Here is a 26,619-nt window from a genome sequence, read left to right on the forward strand (position 1 = left end):
ATTAGTCTATCATCATGGCATTAACACCAGCAGGGTGGGGGGTGGGTGACCTATGAATGCCCTAAGAAGAAAGCTTTGGATTTTTTTTCTAAAAGAAAATACTGGTTTGATTTTTCTTGATCAAAATAGGGTACAGGAGAAATCAATAGGATACTTATTTGATATCATGCAGAAGCAAATTCATCCCTCCCCCATTACAACGAAGAAACTCGTTTTTTTTCAGGGCTTAAAAGTGTGTACTTCTCAGAAGACTTGAGTAAAACAAAACTCAACTGTGGTCCATTGAAATAGTCAGCTGCTCCCTCAGGACCTTCTCTGAAAAAGGTCAGACTGTTTTCATTCTATTCTTGTTAGTTCCTAATGATGGAAGGCCTCCATCACAGGGTAAGAATGGAACTTGAATTGTTTTCCTTGTTTGTTTTTTTGAGGAAACCAGGAGGGAAGGGATTAAGAACAAGTGTATTTGCCTGTACACAATATCTCCAGAACAGATGCTTGTGTTTCTATGGTAACTATGACAACGTATGTGCAAATTTTAACAAGACTCAAAACATTTTTGAGCAAGTTATCAGAAAAGATTTAACTTATTGATTATGTGTTCAGAAGTTTCCACTAGCTCTTACATCTTCTCGAGATTTCAATCTCTGAGAACAATCTTTTACTGTGCACAATAGAATGAGTACAATGACCAGCTGTTTTAGAAATTATTTAATATACAAATGCATACATTGCTTCTTTCAACAACCATGATGCAAAATCTTACCAAATCTCAGTGGACTGCATTGATGTAAATAATCATTTTATCTCCATTTACATTAGGAAGTCAATTTTTCCAGTAATGCTTCTATTCCTTTTACGTTTTTATTCTGCTTCAGCTTTGGGATGAGCTTTTTCAGTCCTTTTTTGACTGTATTTGCCACTTTTTCATCAGTGCTCCGGAGAAGGCTACAAGAAACAGGAAAAATTACAGGATGTCAAAGGTCAGCATGCAGGTCATAGAAAAAGAAGCTGTCCATGTAAGGAAACAATAACTATTTGGGAAGAATATCGTTCAGGCCAGATTCTGTTACTTCCTCTTATAAAAAGATGTAAAACATTCCAGAAAGTATGAAACACCAAGTGATAACACAACCAACAAATGATGAATCAGTCTGCAGGGAACTGCTGATCCCTATTCAAAGCATGTTCAAACACTGGGTCAGACCAGGTTGTCCAAGGCTTCACCCACTCTTGGCTTGAAACCTGCCAGGCTGGAGACAGCCCAAACTCCCTGGGCCCCAGCCCCACTGCTGGACCATCCTCATGGGGAAAAGGCTGCTCCTTTATCTTCAGCCTGAGCCTCTTGTGTTTCAGCTTGTGCCACTGCCTCTTGCCCCCTATTGCTGTGAAGGGACTAACTCTCCTCCATTCCCTCCCATGGGTGCCAGGGATGCTGCTGGGTGCCCACAAGCTGCCCCTTCTCCCAGATTAAACAGCCTTGGCCCCACAGCCTCTCCTACCAGGCCAAGGGATCCAGCCCGTGACTGTGCTGGTCACTCTTCATTAAACTCAGTCCAGTTGTTGATACCTTTCCTGCAACAGGAGTCCTAAAACTGCATACAGTGCCATACATCTAATACATTCAAGTACCTTCACTGTTGTACTTCCATGGCACATTTAGTGCAGGACTACAGACCCTTACCAGTTCTGTTCTCCTTTTACATACTACTTTTAGAAAACAACCAGATTTCCCACATAACTTTCTTCCTCAGAAACAAGGAAATTCATCATAAGATGTAAAATACTATTAGAAAAGAAAAAGTTTCTCCACTATGCAGATCAACATAGGCATTGACTGTCCTTCTCCCCTCCTTTAGTTAACAGTGAAATGTTCTTGGACTGCAACAGAAAATCAATAGAGGTAATGGCACAGCTAATTTGCTACTTCAAAACGATGAGTGAACACTGCCTAAAAAAAGTGTCTTCTACAGCCGATGTGTGCAAACCACGTGTGCAAATCAGAATTACAAGTTTGACATACAAATAAACTAAGACTGGAAACAAACTATAACACCCATGTGCTGGTGTCAAGCAGGCTGCGTGATACTTCAAGTTCTTACAATCCCTAAGACTCTTCCAAGTAGCTCTCAATTTTGCAGCTCCCTAAAAGCTTGTTTCTCACCTACTTCTTAAAAAAGGATTAGACATGGCAAACTGGATGAAGACATAAAGGAATTAATGCAGCTTAAGGTGAGATTTATATTTTGACTCCTTTAGAACTCCAAATCCTGTGCCAGATGGCAACACTACAGGCAGTACTGCATGGGACATTCAACACAAGTGAGGGTGATACTTTCTTATCTTTTCTGTGAGTCATGTACCCCTGACAACAGCAAGAAAGTCAAGAGCACTAACAAAGGATGTGCTGATCACATTGGTAATTAACACAGAGAAGTACACGTGGTTCACTCACCACAAGGGACAAAATAGCAAGACACTTTGGACTTCATTTTATGTATTTCTAAAAATTACTTTCATCTGCTGACAGCTATACATGTACAGCTGCTTTCAAACTCCTAGTATCCACAGGTATTTCAAGACAGCTATTCTTAATACAGAACATCTGCATGTTTGATAAGACCAACATAGTGAACATAGTGGGAGGTTTCAAAACTATTATTCTGGAAGTTTTTATAAGATCTAGAAAGCTGGCATGTATGTATTTTGTGGATATAAAACCTAACTCCTACAGGTTACACGAATAACACATGGAGGTCGATAAGACATTTGGTGAAGTAAGTTCTTGCCCATTTTCTACCCTGGTGTAACACATCACTTACAAATTAAAAAACAGCCAGAAGACTCATATATAGGAAAGTAAACAGACCTGCATCCATGACATTCAAGTACTTGCAAGACTTTATACACTAGGCTGGCCTGCAGAGGGTCCTCTCATTACCTTAGGACTCCTCAAGCTAGTATTAGGTCAGAACCAGGTTCCAGATTTTTTTTATAAAAATCAAATTAAAACCAAGTAGGACAAGGAAAGGTGAAGGTCCAGATTACACCAGGTAACTAAGAAGTCAAGCACATGCAATGACTGCTTGTAACTGACAAATAATGACTAGATAGCCAAAAACCTTCAAATGGACTCACTGAGTAATTCCAAGTTTCTGATTTGCATGAATGTGACAGATGGCTTCTGAAAGCCAACAACAAAACAAAAATCAATCACGGCTTCAGGGAGAACTGGCATTGTCTGAAAATCACTTTTTTCTGAGGGATCTGAGCTCCCTTATGACAAAAGAAGTATCTGGGTTTTTTAAATGAGGAGGTTTTTAAAAACTCAACAATTATATCATGTAAAAAAACCCCTGCAGTTACTATCTATACCGGACTAAATTCAATTTATTATTGCTGTATGATTTAGATAATCTCTCGACTTCAGTGCATGTAGTTAAACAAAAATGTAATTAATTACTATATGTTTTTGAGGTAAGCAGGTGTCACATGAAATGGAACAAAAGGAGCTGGTTATGTGTTTTCAGCTGCCTAAATAAAAGGACTTCATGCCTAAAAAGTCATCAAGAGAAGTTTAATCTACCAAAGATTCAAATTTCAGTGAAATAAACAAAAAACTTAAGAATAAAATTCCAGGAAACAAAGAAGCAATATACTCTTTTCTCTCTTTCCTCTAAGTTTCAATATTGGTGAAAATACTGCCACTCTGGGAGATAAGCTCCCCTGCTTAGTAACAAAGGACACTTGTCAAAGTCCCATCCTGTAGTGACATGAGTAATACCAGAGAGGGAGAAAGACTGCCGTTCCTCACAGATCTTTCCATAAAATACACCACTACTGTGCTAGTTTTTTCTAATAAGCAATTAATAGTTTCCTGTTTTATCTGTAAGTCTTCAAAGCCTATTCAAAGACTATTGCCACAGTGATAGCCAGTTACTGAAGTGCTAAATATGGAAAAAAAAAAATCTGTTACTTTACTTTGCAACTTTATTTGGACAATCTAAACAGCTCAGTACATACACCAGCCACACCACATGCTAAATGAACCTCTTCAGCCTTGAGTCAAAGGCAAAAACTCCAAGAATTAACAGTGTCATAAATAAGCCTTTCTAACAAAACTACACCAAACATTCATGTGCAGGATCAGTAATTTACAGACATTAGATACATTTATTGAATTCTAAAGGCCTGTTATGAGAGGCAAAGAAAGAGCATTATCATTCTGGCAGCTGAACAATCTTAACAGCCAGATCCATATGACTATTAAGATGTTGTGCAAACTGGCTTTGTATCTGGATTGCAACTACTCCTCAACTAGCAATTCTTCTCACTAGTGATCTGAATGACAATGCCTAAACAAAGTTAGAATTGAACTCAGATTAACTAACAGAAGTTGAAAACGGCTTTTGATTCACCTTGCAAAAGAGTAAGAACATCAAAGTAGCAGAGAAGTAAAGCAAACAGTGAGGAGTCTAAAGTAACTTCAGGAGAAAGAAAAGTAGAGCAGCAAAAAGAAAGCAGAGGATTTATTTTTCAAAATCATGTTGTCTGTTTGAATTGTTTGTTGACTTTGGTTCAGTGAAAGTCTTTACAAGGAGCCAGAAGTGCAAGGCTGACAGAGAAGTTCCAGAACACAGACCACACACTTTGGGTTAAAGGCAAAACCTTCGATTTCTACTGACAGGAAGCTACAAAGCGAAAGCAGCGATGATTAACACAGCTGTTCACATTCAATAAAACAAAATGTTATTGTTAGTCTGATTCCTGTGGAGTATTTTTTATCTCACTAGTTGCATGGTTCGCTGCTTCAAAGTCATGAGCTCATCATAAGCCTTCGCATAGTCTATTCTTATGCATGGTCTCTTTCAAATATTTCTTTACTCCAGTATCAGAAATTTTTAGGCTTTGTAATTAAGGGATCAACACAAAGCATAATTTACCAAAACAAAACAAAACAATTTCCAGATTATTGTATGCTGCCACCAGTCCCAGGTATTTCACTAATTACATTAATTATTTTTATGTAGGTATTTGTAGACTGCTCTTTTGAGAATTTTGTGCTTGTAAAACAAAGACATGGTAGGCACAACTTTAAAAATAAATTTGATTTTTAATCTTCAGATTTTCCAATACTGAGCCACTCCCTAGTACTACAAAAGATAGAGTTCAAGGAACAACTTATGAAAACTCTGGCTTGAATTCTTCCATTTCCCTGTTCCATTGAAGACTTGCCAGTTGCATGAAATACAGTAGATTTTGTTGGTAGAAATTTCAATTTATATTCTCTTAGCTGTTCAAGAAATTAACACTGCAATCTAACCAGAAGCGGCCATGTGCCTTACATACCAACACAGAATAATGGCACCTCTATTTACTTCTGCCCAGGTCTTCAGATTCTCAATACCAACCCGTTCCACCAGTGTTCTTCCAAAGCAAACTGTAAAACGTGGGAAAGAGGTAGGGAGAAGAAAAAAATTGACACAGTATCTTTATACAAAAAAGCCTGTTAAAAGTTCTCTCTAGTTGCAATTTAATCAAATAATTTTTAGTTACCAACTATTCACAAAGTTCCCTCTAAATAACTGACTGTTCAATGCAATGCATAATCTTCATAGATGCTAGACTACTCCCAAGTACTGCTTGAAATTTATTAGACAATAGCAGCACTAATTACTTATTACACTAATGACATATGCAAAACAAAGAACCTAGTCTGACCTCAGGTCCTCAGCTGAATTTGAAGAACTGACCCTCATGAAAACTGCTTAGAACTTGTATGCTGAGCAAACTTAGCAGTAAATAATGCCAAAAAAACCCAACAAACTCCAACCTCCAAACAAACACTGAAGCTATTTTTCACATCACTTTAGATCCAAATTCCACCTGAAGACAGGTCAGTTCTTATACTTGTTCCACACGTAATAACAACTGCTCGGTTTTTAATGCCAATTCAATGAACTCGGAGCAACAATTTTGCAAGGCACTTTTTGGAGGAAACCAAAGGGAACAGCATGCGCTTAAACTGGGAATTGCATGATGTTAGCAGAAATAAATCCAGATTACTATCATCATCTCAGGCTAGCCTCTGAAAGACACTCATAAAACTTTCCCTTTGCACATTTTTAATCATCTCCTTGAGAAGTAGGAAAACAACCTCCTTTCAAAAATATTTAATAAAGTACAACTAACATATTTTAAAGGGAACAGTGGCTACCTGACTGTAGCAAGAAGAAAAGAAATAAAGAGTTTAACAAGGTCTGATAATTTTACATAGAAAAAAAACCACTACACACAAAGAAGTTCCCTCAGATTATACTTTGCCACTCAGTCCCTTTCATTTTTTGAGGTTTTTGTATGAGAAAAAGAAATCACTATTAGGATAGGGTGACTCACACAACAAGATTTTAGTTACGTAATAAAATAGGTTTAAAAGCTAAACTGAGAACATCTGTGCCCATTATCTGCCTTATGGAACATAAACTAGCAAAGTTGTCCTATTTTTGTGCACGAATTATTGTAATAACAGTTATAAAGCATTAATCCACCAGGATCAATGAACACACTAAAGATTACAGTTTAGCTCACAAGCACTAATGAAACAGGGGTTCCTGTCAGAAAGACTTTACTGTTTCTATTATTATACTTTAAACTGCTATGCAATTTAGCAAAGCTATCAACCCGTTTTAAGAACAGGAATGAACTCTGTCCCAAATACACAGTAAACCCCTGAGAAAAACCCCCAGCCACTACTTGCTTTGCAGAAAAAGCAAACATATCCTTGGCATTCTGTTTGTATAGAAGCTCACAGCAGCAAAAACATAGAAGCACTAATGTTAAATTTTGCATATATTAGTATACTCAAGAAATAAATGCAACAATCTTATTTTAGGTCAGATAAGCAATTAGTCTGAAGTCAATTTGATCAAATAAAGCTGAATTTCCCACATACCTTCTTTTCCACTCTCTCTCACTTTTTCATCTTGTTCTATTAACCATTTCAAAACTAGATGTCCTGCTGGATGCTCTGCAATATGAAGCTTTAAGGGGAACAGACAAACCAAAACCAAACCAAATTATTTAGTGATGACGTTTTAAAATGCAGTTCCATGTCTGGCCATAAATACTTCTGCTTGATTTATTCACTTTGCCTTCAGACACTACATCACACTGATTCATTTACTTATCGCCTACACAAATATAAAGAGTTTCTGAATACTTATTCAAACTGACCAGTTTAATTTTTACCATCTTCCCTGCAACATTTAACTTTCAGGAATATAAACCATATCAACCAACATTTCACCCGCTCCTCCAAAGACTTCATTCTTACAGAGCAGAATCTCTTGGTCTACCTGCTTCTGCAAGAACTTCCAGACCTTTTGCATTTTCACAGACTTGAAAATTCACTACACTTTTCACAGAAAGTCACAGAAAACATGATTAGTTCATGTAAAATTCTGTAAAATGTGTATCTTAAAGAAAGGGAAAGACAGTGCAAATCCAGCACAACCATGGAAATCTGGAGGACATCTGTCTTAAATATAGTGTACACTGCATTTTTTTGTTTTCTAGTCTACAGACACATATCTGACTGAGCCTAACTCAGCAAAACAGAGGAGGGGCACAACTTTGAGGAGAAGGTCATACTATAAAGACAAACAGCTATTATCTAAGATCTTTCCTTACAGGGAGATATGCATACCTGAAAGCTAAGAGACCCTGTCATTCTCCGTGTAAATAGTCAAATGACATATAAAACTTTGCTAAATGCTTGATTGCACATTAAAAGAGAGACATGCTTGTCAGCTACCTTCCCACAAAATGTTTAAAGCAGTTCTAAAGATTCAAGATCATGAAGTAACTTGCTCTACAACTCATATGAAGTACTGCCTCAAGCCACCATGACTCCAGCCAGATGCAGTAACAAAAATAATAATAAAATATGTAATCCCAATGTCAGAAAACAGGATCACATCTAATGTACAAGTGCTACTAGAGCAGTATGCTGAGGTCTTACATAAAGGAAAAAGAGAGGACTTTATTCTAGTAATATAAAAGACCTGCAAGATCTCAGCACCTTGTCCTCTGTACAATACCTGTCCATCACAGCCACCCGGAACCAGCTCTTCTGCTGCTAAATTAGCAATTGCATCTAGTGCAGGCTGGATGTCACCAAGAGCTGTTCTTAAGATGGCAGCAACCAAGACAAAGGTAGCTTTGTCTACCACTACTTCTTGGGTATGTTCTTGCAAATATTCAAGCAAAGGAGAGGAAATGGCTTCCAGGAGTTCACGGTGACGCAGTTCAGTGTTCTTCTTACTGAGAAAAAGGACAGCACACTACTGTAGAAGACTTGCTATGTATGCACATTAAGCAACAAGAAATTCATAACATACATGCTATTTGAGACAGATATAAATTACCGTAAGACTAAAATATAGGCATTAATGTTCCCTCTGTTTCACACACAATTAAACACATATTGCTCACGTAGTTTAAGAACACATGGAGTGAGAAAGTGTTTAAAGCTGACTGCCTTTAAACCTCGTAGAGTTTTTTGTTAATCATAATTTACCCTGTTTATTTTCATTTTGTTATCTCAACTACCAAGATGTATCTCTTACACAACTCACTAGTCATCTAAAATTGCTCCTTCTTCAAAGCTGATAAGCACCAATGTCAATACCAGAGATAAGAATCAAACTAGTAATTTTAACTTTTATTGCTAGATTTTGAGATATACTTTTATCCAACTCAAAGCACCAGTGATGCATATTACAAATTTTCTTCTATGCCAAATCTGATATATGAGTTTACACACAGAACGTATCACAATATTTGCCCTTTACAAAAGGGGTAAACTACTGATCACCAATACCTTGCTAGTTACTAACCATAGTATGTGAAATTTAAACAAAAAAAGAGGAAAAAAAGAAAAAAATAAGGACAGAATAATGTATCTAATAATACTTACAAATATAATTTTTATAAATTTACTTTACTTAGATTTATTATGAAGAAAATTGAAATTAAATCATGACAAAGTTGTGTGAACTCTTCTGGACTCTAAGGAAAATAACCTTCATATCTGAGTTACCTATAGGCATTTCCATCTCCCTGTTGCAGAAGTGTGATGATTTCTGGAACAAAATGTGCAGGATCTCTAGGACTTAGCAAGTACAACAAGACCTTCTTTCCATATTTGTTGTTTATTATATTGGGCAAGGAAGCATTTATTTCCTGTAAGAGTAAACAAACAACAATGAAACATTAATAAAATAACAGTTGTTGGTCACTTTCAAAACTGTGAGAAAGTATACCGGGAAAAACTCTAAATGACACAGACATGCTGTCTCTCTTTGGTGGTGTCTTCCTAGCTACGCATTTTTGGAGTCCTCATGAAAGAGAGGGATTTCACGTTAAAATCTGCTGAAATCCTTACACATGCCAAGCTCACAGTGTACAGTTCCAATCACATGTGAAGCTTCAAAGCACCACACATATTCTTTGGTCCTGGATTAAGACTCTGTGGAGCTGAGGGATGATGAGAAGACCTTCCTCAAAGGATTTAAAGACCTTAAAACCTTCCCTTACCTGCAAATTCCCAGATGTGCTGCCAATCCACAAAAATGATGAGTTTTGTAATACTACCAAAAAAGCCCCCCAAACCAGCAAAACAACCCACAAAACAACAACAGAAAAACCCTTTCCTTTTTCTCCCCCTCAAATCTTATTAGTTTTGTTACCTTCCTACAGCTAAATTTTATTATGGACAGAATGATAAACAGTACAAGGTATTTTAGAAAAAACTGCTCTTTGAGACAATTTTAAGGCTTGGCTTCTTCCAAAGAGTATGCTTCAATGCTTGATTTTAAGATGCCCCCACCTCACCATCTGCTACTAGTTTTCATTCACTATCAGAAGAGCTGGTTTTCATCTTTTCTTTTTTTTTTTTTTTTTTAATTTTCCCTGCCATCCTTTCCTTATATTTGACCTCATATAAACCCTGATGGGCCAATTCTTTATGTGTGAAGGCTACTTCTCCTTGTTATCCCTTACTCTTCTGTCCAGATCGATGTGATAGGATGACCAAACGATAAATATTCTATTCTCTTTGATGATGGATTAATTACTGATCTCAGATGATTCAGTAATTAAATGACTTGGAAGCTCAGCTAAAGACAAACAGAGTATCTGAACTAATAAACTCTCCAGAAAGCAGAGTGCTTGTAACATAATACAGGAACACCTCAATGATCTCATACCAAGACAGCTCTGGTAAATCAGGACTTATTTGCTTGGACCTTTTCCAGAAGTTGTTGCATTGCAGATTGGGATCTGAAAACAAAACCCAGCTGCAACTACAGCTAAAATCCTTGAGAAACAAAAGCCATCTCTGCACTAAGATGCTTTCATCTCTCCAGACCCATTAAAAAGGCACAGCCAAATCTCCATGTTAGGGTACAAAATTCCAACTCCCCGCTATACAAAATTGCTTAAGGGAAGAACTGCTCATATTTTTCAAAGCAAGCCTCATCAGAACCACTTTCTTCTCATATTCCTCCTCCAATGTAGAACATTTGCATCATCTTTATTTTCCTGCCACTGTCTCTAAACCTGTCAGTCCCTAAAGCCACAGCATGAGTACTACTGTAAGCTGTTTACAACACGTACACCAGTGTTAATTACTATGCTTACAGGATGCAAATATTTTTGCCTGTAAATTGTATGAGGTAACATCCTTATTCTAAAGTCTTTCACCAATTTAATCTCTTGAAACTTGCAGAGTTCGAACTTCCATGACAAAAGACATGAACTTTAAAGAGACTCCAGTCACCCACTAGCCAGAATGAACATGTACAAAAAGGGCAAATTTCAGCAAGTACTGAATCTAGCCTAAAAACTAATTAAAATAAATAACTAAAAAACATATGAAAATGCTATGAAAATAAAAAACTAACCATGATACACAAATATAATGAAACAGAAAATATGGAAAGTATTTAAATAGTTTAAAAAAGCAGGGGGATTCCTACTCTTATCCTCCTATACACTGGCAAACATACTGACACTATTTAATACACTATTTTAGGAAAAGTTCAATTACTTACTGATATAATTAACTGCTTCACAAGTTTCGTGTCATCAATGCAATCAAATGCTGCCAGCAAGACCAGATGAGAAAATTCACCCTGCAAAGATGAGACATCAGACATGCAGTCAAGTTTTATGAATATACTGACTTAGAATTGGTACTTCTGAGAGTTTGTCTAAACCATAACACAAAATGAACCACAAACAAATTCTGACTACTTCCATCAAAGGAGAGAAGCCCAACATTTAGGCACTCTCTAAAAGCAAGGCTTGTTAAGAGAAATATGTTGTTCAAACAAAAGTAGCTCTGTGGATATACTCTCAGTGGATACACTGTTTTATCACATCCAAGCTATTAATCTAATCCTACTGTATAATCATCATTTGAAATCACAGGATTTTCCTGCAGGAACATTACATGCAGACTTTATTTCTACAGTGGATTTGCTTAAAACTGAACTAAGTCACACACTGTATTTTTGGAGATCATGTGTCTGCAATGACATACAGTCTCCACTGCATTGTTGGAGTGCAAGTCCAAGCATACTCTGAAGGGCACAACCCAATTCACTTGTGTGTCAGTGAGACTGTACCTCAAAGTGAAGCCACATCTTCGGTGCTCAATGTTTTGTTAGCTATTATTCACCCACTCTCTTACACTTTTATATAATTTATAAAATGTAACAACTCATTTATTCTGGTATTAGGAAATTATGGAGAGAAACATTACCTAGACCAGTGGGCCCCAAAGCGGGTTGCACAAGACAATCCATCGTAGTGCCATTAATAAATAAATTTAAAAAAACTCTGGTAATCTTTATGTCATTCTTTCAAATTTTCTATTTCTGTGTATGTTTTATAATGCATGCTAGTACAGTAGTACAGATACATAATTTATACATAAATATACACATATTGGGGATGCACACTCATGATGTGATCAAAAAAGTCTGGAGGTCACTGACTGAGACTACATTAACTATTAGCAAACAGAAAAACACAGCAACCAGGAAGGGAAGAAGTACAAAAAGCTCTTCTTCACAGTTCCAGTTTTGCCCAATTGTATGAAAATCTGGTTGCATCTGTTACTCTACTGGTGCTGCAGTCTCCAAGCATACGTGTTACTCAGAAAAAAATAAAACACATGGACTTCTTCCATTGTATGTCACTCTAGCACTAATCCATTTTGTAGCTTCCTGAGTTGAAAAAAATATTGACCATCTTATAAGAAATATGCATGTTCAAATAGCCTTTCCAATGTCTCCAACACATCTTGATTTTTTTTTCCTCTTCTTTATACATGTTGTTTTATTCCCAACCAAGGAGAATTAACCAACAAGCCATATGAAGATACAATATAAAGTTGCGTTCCATAAAAGAAAAACCTGAAAGAAAACTTAGGACTAATAATGAACTCAAATACTTTAAAGAAGCCACATGTAGTGCCCACAATGGTGTCTCTAAATATTCCATAAGTTCAATTATTTCATATTATCTAATACACCACTACTGTTTTAAGACTAGTTTGAGACCTCACAGTTGTTTCCAGTACCAAAGAACATTCAAATCAGCCTTTATCAAAGTACTTCTGTTTCAGAGACTATGAAATAAATGGTTAATGAACACTCACCGTTGCTATTTTTTCAATATATGTCTTCATAGTTTTCACAATGACTTTTCTGTCCTATTCAAAAGGAAACAGGAAACTCAAATGAGCCTTGAATACCAGTGATTCTGAGTAACTAAACTGTTATTTATACCTTTCAACAAGATAATCTTCATTTTGCTTACTAAAGCAAAGGCTATTATTTCCCAAAGACTCACATTTGTACTATTAGTCTTCACCTAGAATCAGTGTGAAAAGTTAAACCTGAATTCTGACTCAATCCAAGAGAGGCGCTGTGGTATGTTTGCAAGTCCAGCCCAGCAACAGAAGATGCCAAAAAAAACTGGAAAAAAACCCAACCAACAAACAAAAAACCAAAAAAACCCAAACCACCACATATTTCGTTTATTACTTAAAGAAGAATAAATTTCATCTCTTCATTTGGAAAGAAACCTATTCAACAGGACCCCTAGCTTGTTGCAAAACCCTATTACTAGCAAGAAATTCTTGTCAGAAAGTTGCCTCAGTGCTTGTTCTTTTGGTTCTTGCAATCACTGCTCAGTCTTTCTTAGATTCATTACCACCCCTAGATCCTAGGAACTTCATATTTTTTTCTGTACTCTTTAAGAAGCAGTTAATACTGCTTTTTTATTTTTAATACAGAAAAATATAGGAGGCATTAGAGTATTTCCAAGAGGTGATGCCATACATTACACCTAAAGTATTTCAGGATGCTATATCAGCAGATAAAACTAAAACACAGCTCCTATAACATTTATAAGTCTTAGCATTCCAAAGCCAAACATGTTTTCACAGTATGACTTTTTTACTGCCCTCTTTCTCCTGTCAATTTCACTTTCTCCTGTCAATTTCACTTGTATTAGGAAATCTGTGGGATAAATGAAAGGACAATAATCTTAAAATGGAAAAGCGTAATGTGGCACCTTCAAAATCTCTGCTAAAAATAAAAGGAGATGCTTCCACTATAGAAGTTCTAATGAGAGTATTTGCTCCACAAAGAAAAAATTACTGTTTGTGTTTGTCAATAGATAAAGAGGGGCCAGTTTTTAACCTTGCTCTCAAATTCTTAACTGCATGAAAATGTGCACTAGCAGAAGGACCCATGTGGACAATCACAGAGGACTAAGTAGAGGGAAACCAAACATTACCTTGGGAGTGCCATGCCATAAACAGTGCATTGCTACTCGGGCTCCATCATGAGTGTGTGCCAGGTAGATGACAGCCTCTCTGATAGCTTCTATCATTTCCTGGGCAAGAAATGGTGATAAAGCAAAAAGGTGAAAGAAAAGGCATGAGAAATCTCAAGGCAGGTGGGTGAGAGCCTGAAAGAATCTTTTTGTCTGCCCACAACACTACAGAAACGCTCTGGCTCTACAGAAACACTGTCATTGCTTTCACCTATGAAAAACCCCCTCAAAAAGAGTCCAAAAGACTGTAAATGATACAAGCTTTCTTTCTTTCTTTAAACTATACTGTTTATCATAATCATCTCATCAAATCACAACTGTATTGAAGCTTGTCAGCTGTCCAATTACAAAAAATTCAAGTCACGGTGCTCAGAACTGAAACAGAAATTAGAGACGAAGACAACCATTAATTTAGGGAGAAATCTTTGAAGATGGTGTAATTTATTTACACAAACAGGGTAATAGCCAGAAAGTAAGAAGAACTAAGAAGTCATTTAAGCACCAGGCTATGTTATAAATCAGGTATGACAAGATTCAGCCAAAAGTTAGTCTTCATATCAAAGGAATGAGGTTCTGAAGCTATCTGACAAATAATACCATCAGCCAAAGGAAAAAAGCAAACCAAACCAAACAATCCCCTCATGGTTTACTAGATACTACCTCTATTACTATCCAACAACTTCTTTGACATGAAACTCCCACCTATCCCTCTTTCTATCCTTAGCTTCTTCTTGCTCTCCAGCCAAAGGCTCCAAGCATTTGACCAATTACTTATAAACTGCTCAGTCATAACACGATTGGTGTCACTAGCTGTATGTATAGGCAGGAACAGATCTGCAGATGGGGTTTCCAAACCCCAAAGAGGATCTCCATATACTAGCACACCCACACAGAAGGCCAAGCAAGAAGGAGATATGCCTTATTGCCGATTCACATAAGCCTGTGAATCCAGAAGCATTCTGAGACAATGCATAGGAATGTTTAATTAGGCAACATCCAGACTCAGAATAGATTATGAACAGGCCACTCCACTACCCTTCACTTTGGGTTTATTAACAGTAACAAAGCAGAATTCAGGAGACCAGACTGGCAGAAGAAGGTAAGAGACAGAAAGTTTAGAAGGCTCTGCCTGGCTTGAGGTGAGATGGTTCTGAACTGGAGAACCAGGACGAGGCTGGTGAAATCTTGACAGACACCAGCTTAAACGGTGGCACTTCACACAAATGGATTTAGGCCTTGTTTTTGCAAGAATGCCTGAGGTAATATTAAAACTGGAATGCAATACAGACATAGCAGATAAGGCTTTCAGTGCTGACAGAAGGGCCCAATCTCACTGTATTTTGATCAAGAGATTTTTGGCCAATTACTGTAAGTGGTTAAGAAACTACACACTGGAAAGCTAAACTACTGGAAGCTATGGCCCTGGCTTCAATTATTCCCCCGCTGCTGAGAAGGACCACTCAGCATGAAGAAAGGAAACATCAAGTCATTTCACTAGATCTCACAAGCACTGATGTAGAAGTTCACTGTGACTGTAAATCTCCATACAACACTACTCTCCAGTCATCCATCTAGAACCATCAGATGTGTAAAACTCTGTAAATGAAAGATGTGTATTTTTGTCTAGTTGACTTACAATACTTTCACAAGAAGATAAAAAACATTTCACTGAAAAGGCAAAAGAAGACCAAAACCAAAATAATCATACTTACAGATCTTTGTTTTGGAAGAGCGTGAATGAAAAAGTCCAAAAATACTTTATGTACCAGTGAGTGCTTTATCACCGCCTCTCTGTATTTGGATAGATGAATATAAACAACAAGTTCCCCACAAATAATCATTTTAACATATGCTAGCAATACCTCATTTGTATTTAAAAAAGTTAGGCAGGATGGTGTGCAAAAACACATAAAGTCAGTTTGGATTAGATGTTTACCACTGAGAATATGTGGAAGATTCTACTGAAACTTAAAAGTTATAAAACCTATTTTCTCATAAAGACCACTGGAGAAGCTTATCTAACAATGCATTATGGAAACATATCACAGTGTGGGATTTCTACCAATGGTTTGACTGGGGCAGGGGACACTTCAGTTTATAGAAGTGGAGTTCAATATTAAGATAAGTTATTCGTTATGACACCTGGGACAAAAGCATAGTTACTTACTATACAACACAGCAACATTACAGCTTAAAATGATCTCTCATATGAGATATGAGAGATGACTCACTGTCATATGAGTTTATAAGAATATTGATGTCATTGTTTGTATGTAAGAAACAAATTGGTTCACGCTAGATTGCCACACTTTAAATCAATTTTTGTCCTTACTTTTGTGCCATTGGTGTTAGAATCTGTTTCATTTCATCCAAGATGGCCTCTCTCTTTTCAGGCTGAGCTTCTAACACTTTATCCAGTGTTGGGACAACTGGTGTCTGAAACGAATGCACAATCAGAGGTTTAGCTGCTCCCAGTAAGTATCAGAGTTTATGAAAAATTATAATGTTTAGTCCCTTTTTAATAAAAAGTCATGAACAATATCAAAACCAAAATTATTTTCTGCAAAATTAACAAATTTTACAATTTTAGAAATAAAAAGCTAGCTTTTTTGAGTATGTCAGAAGCTGTAAACTTAAGTTTCTACAAATCAAATATTCATCACTAGCAAACAAAAACTACTTCCATGGTCTGAGCCGCTTTTTGCCAATCATATCAGCTCTTCATGAGACTGTTGGACACAAGGTAAAATACACAAAACCGGTATTATGTTAAGGTGCTCCTCAGCTAAACAGAAATCCTGCATGACATGTACACATACATCAGAGTGTACAAGTGAGTGAACTGAGAAGTTGACAAAGGCCCAGCTCAATTCCAGTTCAGGAACAGCAGAGAGGAGGAATATATACCATACACCTTCCATACACAAAAACTTCCTGGTATCTCAACTAAAGAATTACACTGGTAACTTGTAAAATAATCTGTTGTTGGAAGAACAGTCTGACTAGATAGAAAATTAGAATATTTTTTTAACTGTCCCTGCTGGAGCGGTCTTTTTAAAGACTACCTTGTCATTTTTAATAAACCTACATTGTGCTGAGTTTCAGGTTTGCACCAAAATGTATGGCTACTTGAAGCACCCATGCCAAGAACACTGGAATGACAAAAGGTATCATTGCACTTGTTTTTATGGGTTGTTTTACTTCCCAGAACAAATTACACCCCACAATCACAGCACACACACCTTTCTATTACAATGTTGCAAAATGCTTAATTAAAACTTGTAATAACCTCTTATTAAAAAAAAAAACAGGAATACAGTTCAGAAATCAGTTGTTAATTTCTTATACAGTTTTAACAGAAATCTTGGGTAAAAGTATGCTGTGTTGTACAACAGGGTGCAGAAGTAACTCCCCTGTAATTGTGTAAAACAGTTTTGTACTTTGTAGCAAAATTCATGACTATAATGGAAAACAACGTTTCAAGTCAGCAAGAAAAAAATAAAAACAGAATTCAAAAGAAAGGAGGTTGTACTTTTTGAAAAGTTAAAAATTAAGCCTAAATGGCATACTGTATATGGATACAGGCCCATTCTGCCCACACCCTGTTCTCACAAAATATAAGGCAGTTCTGACACAAGAGTCATCTACAGTGTTAATGGGGAATTAAGCCTAAATCTTATCTCAGTAAGGATGACGGTAGACTAGACACGATGATACCATGACGACTGCAACTACATTATAATAGACTGTCTTGGATGAGCAGAGCAAGCTCACACATGAACATAAAATATTTTACATAGTTCAAACTGAAAAAAACACAACAATTTCATCTAGACTAGAAACATGCAAGTAATAACTACACCTTAAACACGCTAAACTGGACTACCTTTCGACAGCTGACAGAAAGAAATTTCATCAAAATAAATAGGACGTAAGATAGGTAAGGTATTACTAACAGGACCCCGTTAGGTGCTAAATCATCTTAAACTCCTAAGTATTGAAACACCACCTTGTAAACCTGGAAAGTGTTCCCGTATAATTCTTCTGTCAGCATATTCCTCTGCTCCAGAATGGCTTTGTCATTATACGCATATTCCACCACAGCAGACGCCTCGGCATGACGGAGCATTTTTTTCACATGGCCTTTAAAACTTTTGATTATTTCTGCAACTTGTGTTTTTGTCCTGTTTCATGGAGAAAGATAAATAGCAAGAGTTAAAACTTTTAGAGGTAAGCTTGGAAACACATTTAGGTAATAAGTTTTAGTGCAGAAACCATGAAATATATACATCTGGATTAGCCTTATGGCACTTAGGAAACATGGCAAGAAAGCCGGTAATATGGAAAAATGAAAAGAAAGAAAAGAAAACCAATGGATAAATTCTACAGAATAGAGGATGCCATTCCGAATTACTATGCAGAGAAAATTTTTAAAAGCCAGGGTCATTTTAAGGCAAAGATCAACTTTGAGCATATATCTGACCTTTTTTTGGCATGTTATCCCTGATGGGTACAGCTTTAGCTTTACGTTTTGTAAAAGGAAAAACACTGTTAGCAATACCACACACTCCCCCGTCTCATCCCTATTATAAAGACGTTTTCAGAGACTTATTTTTTATTCATGATAAATGTACTATAAATTAAGAGTAGCATTCACACTAGAAATGAAACATCCCAACACAGATGAGCAAATTCACTTCATACTCACCCATACATAAGAAACTTCTTCACAATATTTCTGGAGTATTTTGACTTGCTCAACTCTACTAGGCTATCTAGAAGAAGGGAGAAGCATTTAGTTGCTTTATTTTTCACTACAGTAACTTCACAAAACAAGATGTCATTACTCACATAAGGATGAAGAGCTCACTAGAAATGATGCATTAGTTCAGAAAAAAATTTAAAAATATTAAAGAGAAAACAATATGGCTTGTTCAAATGCTTCCTAACAACAATACAGAAACATAAAGGTAAAATGTAAATGGGAAGAAAGTACCTTTCAATTCTTCAAATGTCTCTTGTCTTTGCTTCTCATTGCCATACTGAATAAAGCACTGGATCACTCGAGTTGAATCATGTGCAAATGCCAGCTGAACGACAGAGATACTTCATTACCCTGGGCCATTCAATAGCCACTAGGCACCGTATTTATTTTAATGTACATGCTCTCTAGTACAGTTTCATGCCATGTGTAGCATGTAATGCCAATTAAAAAAGCAGTTACGTGTTTATAACAAATTAAGATTTCAGGTCTTTTACCCCTTTACAAGTACTCTATCAAACAAAATACAGGCAATACTTGCAGTTGCTGGCAATTAAAGACATGCATTAAGGTTTTCCATACTGAAATAAAACCATTAAATGGTATCTCATTTTTTTTTCATGTCCTTTGCCATTACATTTCAAGAACGAAGCAAAGAAACCATTTAGTACAGTTAAGCATCAGGACACTATCTTCTCTAGAAAGTTGCAAAGCAATAATTGTAATTAATCAAAACTCTGAGTTCCTGAACCTCAGTTAACATCAAATTTCACTACACTAAAGCTGCTTGGCAAAACAGACAGCCTTTTAAATAGCCAGCTGACAGACAGAGTATCCCAGGACTACTGTCCTGAAATAGAAGTGCCAAATGTAGTCTTTCAGCCCTGTTTTTGTTCTTTTTACTCACAGTCTAAAAAAATTCCCTGTAGCTTTCGGAAGAACAGGTACTACACTGCTATACTTTTACAAGTTCTTTTATAGTACACAATTTTTTAAAGAAGCTTTGGTGAACTCATGCACTATGCCTTTAGTTTTTCCTACATTTTTAATTTTCCCATGAAGAAGCTTCTGTAGTTCATTCATTAGCTTTTCTCTCTTCTCCTTATCGCATTTCTTCCTATAATCAAAAAAAAACCCAGCGAAAAAATTTTAATTGAGGAAACAGCTTTTTTTTAGTATGATTCAATTATATCTATAAATTAAGAAGCAAGACAGTACAAAATAAAACTAGGTTAGCTTCTGCTAATCCAAATTTATATTGTCATTCATTAAGCCTGTAAAAAGATGTAATTAAGCTGCTTCAGTTCCTGGAAACCAAACCAGATATCCACACTTTAACCTTATTCTTCTTTCCAGTAACAGCATTATTTGAAACATAAACTCAAATTTGCAGTCAGAGTTGTTTACACTTCCAAAGATCTGTAACCATCTTACAGCCAAAATTGCAAAGCAAGGATACTTAGAGCAAGCAAAATTAACTTGGCTTGCTGATATGAGGCCACATGTCTAGAATTACATCCCCAGAGTAGATGAACCTTCACAAAAAACTCATGCAGTAATCCCACTGCAGGATCAGGGTAAATCAGTACATGCTCTGTGCATCAGGATTCAAAAAAAGTAAGACAACTCCTTAAGCCCTTACTCACAAATTTTAGCCTAGAATACAAGTTCAATGCAGACATTTCTAGCACCATGGGTCACCGTACTCTGAACAACCTACAAAATTGCATGCAACGTTATTGTTCGCCCATGGAGTTCCGGCGTGAAAATACAGCTTTATATAACTACAAGAGGAGAAAGAGAGTATTCAGGCAACTTCTGACTAAAAGTTAATGGAATGAAAGAAAAAAAATCCTTATTACCTTCTCACATTTTCCCATATTTGCTTCGATTTTACAATTATGTCGTAATTACTTTTATCATTAATTTGTCTCGTTTGCTTTAACTCCTTCCTTTTCTTTTTGAAGTCGTTCCATTTTGGCTTCTTAGAACCTGATCCTTAAGACAAAAGTATATACATTTTCTACAGTCAATAAAAGAGGAGCAACGGAATTCTTTATCAGTATAAACTGTGGCAGATCCATGACTTGAATTGCTAGCAATTCAGGACCTTTGCCTGCCGTTACCCAGCTAGCTAACATGAAAGCTTAAAGACTGAATAAGTATGCTAAGCTAGCAATTGCTCCCTCTAGAATACTGGAAGAAGAAGGCAAACAATGAATTTTTTTTTTCCCTCAAAGCTGTCAAAGGATGCATTGCTAATCTCTTACTACCTTGAAAATTGACTTAAATGTACCTAGCAGCCTATAGCAGCCCCAAGTAGTTCTCCCTTTTTAGTTCACTCTATATACACATATATATATACATACCTTTTCCCTCTCTTAAAAGGAGACCCCTAACTCAAAAATACACATCTGGAAACTCAGAAAACGGGAAAAAATTAAAGCCTTTTTACAAGCTTAACCATTTTATTCAGTCAAATTCCTTAAGAGTGGGATTTTACTATACAAGAGCTGTACATCTCCACACAAAAAACTCAGGCAAAATAACATTAGAGAAGTGCCAAAAATTAATTATGGAAAAACATCAAGAATTTGATTTTAGCTTTATTCATACCTTGACAAAACTCATTCTCTCATAATACATGGCTTCACAGAAGCAAGTCATGCTAACTATTGGCTCTAAAGAAACATTAAAGACACAGCTTTAAATTTTTAGACCTTAAGGCACCACTTATTGGTATTCAGCACCTTGCACTTAAATGGCTTTCCCATCCAAAAAAACATGCTTTCCTTTTACAATGCATATTATTGATTTTTATATCACTCCCCTATCACACTCTTTTTCCTTACAAGCAAAACTTGTAAGGCTTTGAGAGCAGTGCCACTATGCAATACACAGCAGCTTTCAGTTACTCTTATAAACAACATTTAGAGGTTTTCTCTGGGTTTCAGGTTTTTTTAAAGCAGATTAATAAGAACATTCTGTTGCTACTAAGATTTCCACATATCCAATGCATATTTCATAAAAAGCCATTCTGCAAATCTGCAATAACAGCAACAGTAAAATACCCAACATCATCTACTGTCCTACAAACAAGTACCATTTTCCTGCAGAACTTCAGATCCCCTCACATAAAATTCCATTTCTCATTTTACAATGCTGTTTAATTGTCCCAGTAGAGCTTTGCCTCACAGCAGGAAAAGGGACAACATGAAGATCTCATGCAGAAGAAACAAATTTAAATAACAAATTTACTTAAACAGTGATAAAACAAGAAAATTACTTAGTCTTTCTGTATAAACAAACAAACAAAAAAGCTGTAAAATGTAAAAGCAGTGGTAGCACCCGTGATGTCCTTTTTTTTTTTTTTTAAGGAGGTGATCAGATTGTTTGGACCACAGAAATTAGACATGTAAAGGATAATCAACATTGTGTCATGAATTTCTATTCCAAAATTTATAGCAAGTACTTTAAGAACAGTCGATTACATTTCCAAAATGGTCTACGAAAAGCTCTCTATTTTCCAAACGTGTCAAAATTGCCAGTTTCAAGCCAACCACTTAGCACTGCCATTAAAATAAACAGAGCTTTATGATGGCATGCCACTTATTTAAATTTCCTACTGCATCTTTCATTTTGACTTCCAAGAAAATTTGTAACTTGAATCTCATGACTTCAACCTCAAGCTTAGTCAAAGGAAGTAATTTTTCCCACAGCAAAGACCAAACAGGAAGAAAATCTGGAGTTATTCAGCCAATTTGGAAAGGTGATAACAAGGCAGGGGGAAAGAAGAAGGTCTAGATGAACAATGTGTTTCCCACCCTGGCCTCCACTGGTATCCAGGCTTAAAAATCTGCTCACCTCCCTCTTCACCATCCTGGAGTTTCCTCTTCTTTGCAAACTTTTCTGGTTGCTGTTTATTCTTGAACTGTTTGACAGTAGCTTTTCCAGGTCTTAACTGTCCTTTAACAAATTTCTTGGAAATGGATTTAGGCTTTCCCTCCTCACCTCCTTTGTTAAAGACCTTCTTTGGGGGACCTGAATCTATTAATCAACAAACCAGAAATTAAAATGCTATCATAGAGCTTATGTTGCTTCAAAATTAAAAAAACTACTGTAACAAGAATTAAACTTCTTTGTAACAACAACTCTATAACAGTAATTCTTACATGCTTCTCAAAGCCAGTGTTTTCATTGCAGCCCCCAGGTTTCTCCGGGGAAGTTTAGCCCAGGCATTATTTTCCACGCAGCACGCATAAAAAGCATTATTCTACATCAAGAATTTTACTATCCCTGACATCACAGTCATCAATCCCCAAATCATCTTTTCACAGTTTATGGTCAGAGCTGTTCTGAGATCATCTGTTCCAAACAGAAGAGAGCAAACGTTGCTGAAAGAAGTCTTCCCAATCCTAACCCACAGGAATTCCACACAACCTAGCTTCACCTCTCAAATAAACTTTTTCTTAATGTGGGAAAACAAATCTAGAATCAAAAGGTTACCAACTCCAAATTTTTGATGGAGAGTATCTTAGGTGAATCAACTAGAGACAATGGGCTTTCCATGCAACCTATTTAAAGCATTTCAGCTTTACTTTTCCAAGTTAGTTCCTCATACAGTCAGTATAATCTTGAATGCAAGGTAGTCATAGAATGGCTACAGTTGGAAGGCACCTCTGAAAGTCATCTGGTCCAATCCTCCCGCTCACGCACGGCCACCCAAAGCTGGTTGCCCAGGACCATGTTCGGGTGGCTTTTGACTGTGTCCAATGTGGGAAACTCCACCATCTCTTTGGGCAACCTGCCAGTGCTCAGTCACCCCCAGAGTAAAGAAGTCTTTCCTGATGTTGAGAGGGACCCCCCTGTGTTCCAGTTTGTGCCCACTGTTCTCTGGTCCTGCTACTGGGCTCTACTGGAAAGAGTCTGGTTCTGCTTTTGAACCCTTTCTTCAGGTATTTGTGTATATTCACAAGGTCCCCCTCAGCCTTGTCTTCCCCAGGCTGAACTGCTCCAGATCTCTTAGCCTTTCCTCCTAGGAGAGACACCCTGGTCCCTTCATCATCTCTGCAGCCCTTCACTGGGCTCTCTCCAGTAAGTCTATGTCTCTATTTCACTGAAGAGCCGAGAGCTGGACACAGCACTCCAGGCAAAGCCTCACCAAGAGAGCTGAGGAGAGGGCAAGGCTCACCTTCCTCACCCTGCTCGCAGCACTCCACCTATCACAGCCCAGCATCCAATGAGCCATTGCTAGCTCATGTTTCATCTGACCACCAGGAGCCCCAGGATCTTTTCTGGAAAGCTGCTTTATCCCAGCATGAACCAGTGCACAGGGCTGTTCCCCTCAAGCTGCAGGAGTCTGCCCTTTGCTCCTTGATAAACCTCACAGGCTTCTGTCAGCCCATTTTCCCACCTGCTGAGGTCCCCCTGGAGAGCAGCACAACCCTCTGGTGCATCTGCCACTCCTTCCAGTTCTGTGTCACCAGTGAATCTGAAGATGGTGCACTTTGTGACATCATTCACATCACCCATGAGGCTGTTGAGCAGAACCGGACCTCGTGTTGACTCCTGGGGTTCCCCGCTAACCAGTGGCCTCCAACCAGAGTATCCCATTCTCTGGACCCAGCCCTTCAGACAGATTTCAATCTACCTCACCAGCCTGTAATTCACCAGCACCTCTGTGAGGATCTTATAGGAGGGGAGACACTGTCAAAGCCTTACTGAAGTTCAGGCAGACAACACCCACTTCTCTTCGCTCATTTCCCAAACTACTCGTTTCATGCGTCCATTTACCAAGGCAAAAAAAAAAAAAAACCAAAACAAAAAGACCTCCATACATGCCAGTACACAACCACAATCACTGGGCCAGGGCTCCTATGAGCGAGCCTCTGCCTTCTTACCATTATCCTTCTTAAACTTCCTCTTCCCGTGTGGCACTTTTCCACGCGGCGCTTTTCCATTCTTCCCCGCGAACTTCTTTTTACCCTTGTTCTCCATGGCGACAACACTGCTAACAGAGTGGGAGACAGGATTACTGGACCGCCGAGCATCCCCTGTGACGAAAAGACAGCCCGCGCCCCCCGGTTAACACGCACGGCAGAGTCAAACCCTCCCCGACGGACGGCGCGGAGCCAGGCGCCGGGCGGCACAGTGGCACAGCCGGGCACGGCCGCGGTTCCCGCTCCCCAGGGACGCCAGGCCCGGCTCCGCGGCACTCCCGGGAGGCCGCAGGAATGGAGGTCTCCGTGCGGGCCCGGCCCCGCCGCTCTCACCACACACGTGCGTCGCCGTCCGCGCCCGGCGGCTCCCACGCCGCCCGCCGCTCCCCATTGGCCGCCGCGCCGCCGCCGCGCGACAGTGCCGCGCACGGTGCCGTACAGCGCGGGACCGTCGCCGTGCCTGTGCCGGGGGCGCGGGTCACCGTAACACCGACGGCAAAACTAGAAGTAAATACTGTGAACAGTAACACTAGCGGTAGAACTAAAAATAGGTTTCCTCTTCCCCTTCCACCACTGAAGAGGTGCTGGCTAGCAAAGGAGTGCTGGACTAAAGATTGCGTGGGATTTCCCCACAAATACTTCACGGATGTTCATTGTAGACCAAATTCAAGGCAGTGGTTTGAAGTGAAAACTGAACGCTGGGTTTTGCTAAGAGGCCATTAAGTGTAAGATTTATTATCACAGGTCCTAGTACTATTGAACAATGCTTTGTGCACAGTAGTTTGGAATCGTTATCCATTGGATATCTGGCTACAGACTGAGCAGTTAGGTGAGGGACATCTAAAACCGCCTGTAAAATAAGGCTGAAGTCCCAGCAAAATCAGGCTGAAGTCTCAGTTCAGTGTTGCAAGACGACATGCTTGAGAAATGGCCAATCTGGGCAGGGGCAGCCACTTCAAGAAGGACATTTTTATAACTCCCCCTCCTTTTTCTTTGTTTTTCTTGGCTTTTCTTTTTTTTTTTCCCTGTAAATATGTGCGTCTGAGTATCACTAAAGTCATTGTGGGTCAAACCTGGTGAGCTGAACCTCGACAGTTAATGTCAGGTATTTGATACCTGTTGGATGCTTCCAGCAAGAAAGTAAATTTTTCTGCCTGGAGTCTCCTGTTGAACTGCTGTCCTCCAGCCTGCTGACTCTCCATCTGCATCCTGACACTGCATCTTTCCTCTGTTTTAGCTCTCACCTTGATCAATGTACACTAGTAACTATATGTGTTTGCTAATCATGGTGAAAAACTCTATGCCGCATGCCAGACCTTAAGAGGAATAAAGTGCACACTGTCTGGAGACTTGTTTCTCCAACTTCTAAATGCCTTTTTTTCCCCCTTTTTTCTTTTCTTTTTTTTTTTTTTTGATCTTGGGAAAAAAAGCAAATCACGTAGAATCTTAGTTAAGCACAATAATACCAATTTTATTGTTTCATGTCCAAATTCATTGATTCAGATTCATCTTAGATCCAGATGCATCCATATTGCCTTTGGATATCATAGCTGTCATAATTATTACAAAGAATTCTGTGGCTCTAGTGCAAAAATCACTATTTCTCTTAGCAACCACTACACTCATAGTAACCACATTGATTTCCTATACTATTTCTAAGGACAGGATATTCTAAAACCAGTTCAGATGGAAGAACTTATATAGATAGACATTCAAATTAAAAGTAATTGCTACTGAAAATGCAATTTATAGTGAATTGCTATGTATATATCTCTGCTCACAAAAATGTAAATGCATTTCTCTGGAGTGAAGGTAAAAACCCCAACCATATATAACTGTTGTTTATAAGCCTTTAAAAGCATTTCTTACTGCTGTAATTTCTTGAAGATGAACCTTCTAAATGACCATGGATCCAACAAAGCATGGAAATTTATAGCTCCTTTATATGATATCCAGTGTCTTTTCTATTGTGTTTTTTGAGTCTATGGGATGCAAGACAGTCTCTCATTT

General features: G+C 37.9%; 1 protein-coding gene across 2 annotated transcripts; it reads right to left on the reverse strand.

The window, feature by feature from the left end:
- Positions 1-693: 693 nt before the first annotated feature.
- On the reverse strand, positions 694-24,999 carry PUM3 (pumilio RNA binding family member 3). Of its 2 annotated transcripts, none has more exons than XM_027709585.1 (18): positions 24,943-24,999; positions 24,571-24,677; positions 22,535-22,717; positions 20,533-20,668; positions 19,712-19,787; positions 18,905-18,998; positions 18,617-18,683; positions 17,918-18,092; positions 16,241-16,344; positions 15,621-15,699; positions 13,870-13,968; positions 12,725-12,778; positions 11,112-11,192; positions 9,098-9,240; positions 8,097-8,319; positions 6,950-7,037; positions 5,347-5,437; positions 694-945 (listed from the first exon to the last, which is right to left on the reverse strand). In XM_027709585.1, the coding sequence occupies exons 2-18, from the start codon at positions 24,665-24,667 to the stop codon at positions 816-818; spliced, it is 1,920 nt and encodes a 639-aa protein (XP_027565386.1). In that variant the 5' UTR covers positions 24,668-24,677; positions 24,943-24,999; the 3' UTR covers positions 694-815. The 2 variants fall into 2 exon arrangements, with proteins under 2 accessions (XP_027565386.1, XP_027565387.1); XM_027709586.1 differs by lacking the exon at positions 24,943-24,999 and adding an exon at positions 24,766-24,900.
- Between the last annotated feature and the right edge of the window lie 1,620 nt (positions 25,000-26,619).

This window comes from Neopelma chrysocephalum, unplaced genomic scaffold (assembly GCF_003984885.1).
Source record: "Neopelma chrysocephalum unplaced genomic scaffold, ASM398488v2 Primary Assembly neopelma1_96814, whole genome shotgun sequence".
Taxonomy (NCBI): domain Eukaryota; kingdom Metazoa; phylum Chordata; class Aves; order Passeriformes; family Pipridae; genus Neopelma; species Neopelma chrysocephalum.

Excerpts from the sequence above, each read along its gene's own strand:
- PUM3 (XM_027709585.1), bottom strand. The coding sequence starts at position 24,667 with ATGGAGAACAAGGGTAAAAAGAAGTTCGCGGGGAAGAATGGAAAAGCG. Across the intron at positions 20,669-22,534 it reads CCAGGATGGTGAAGAGGGAG|GATCAGGTTCTAAGAAGCCA; the intron begins GTGAGCAGATTT and ends TTTTGTCTTAAG. Across the intron at positions 18,093-18,616 it reads AAGAAGTTTCTTATGTATGG|GACAAAAACACAAGTTGCAG; the intron begins GTGAGTATGAAG and ends TCCATGAAACAG.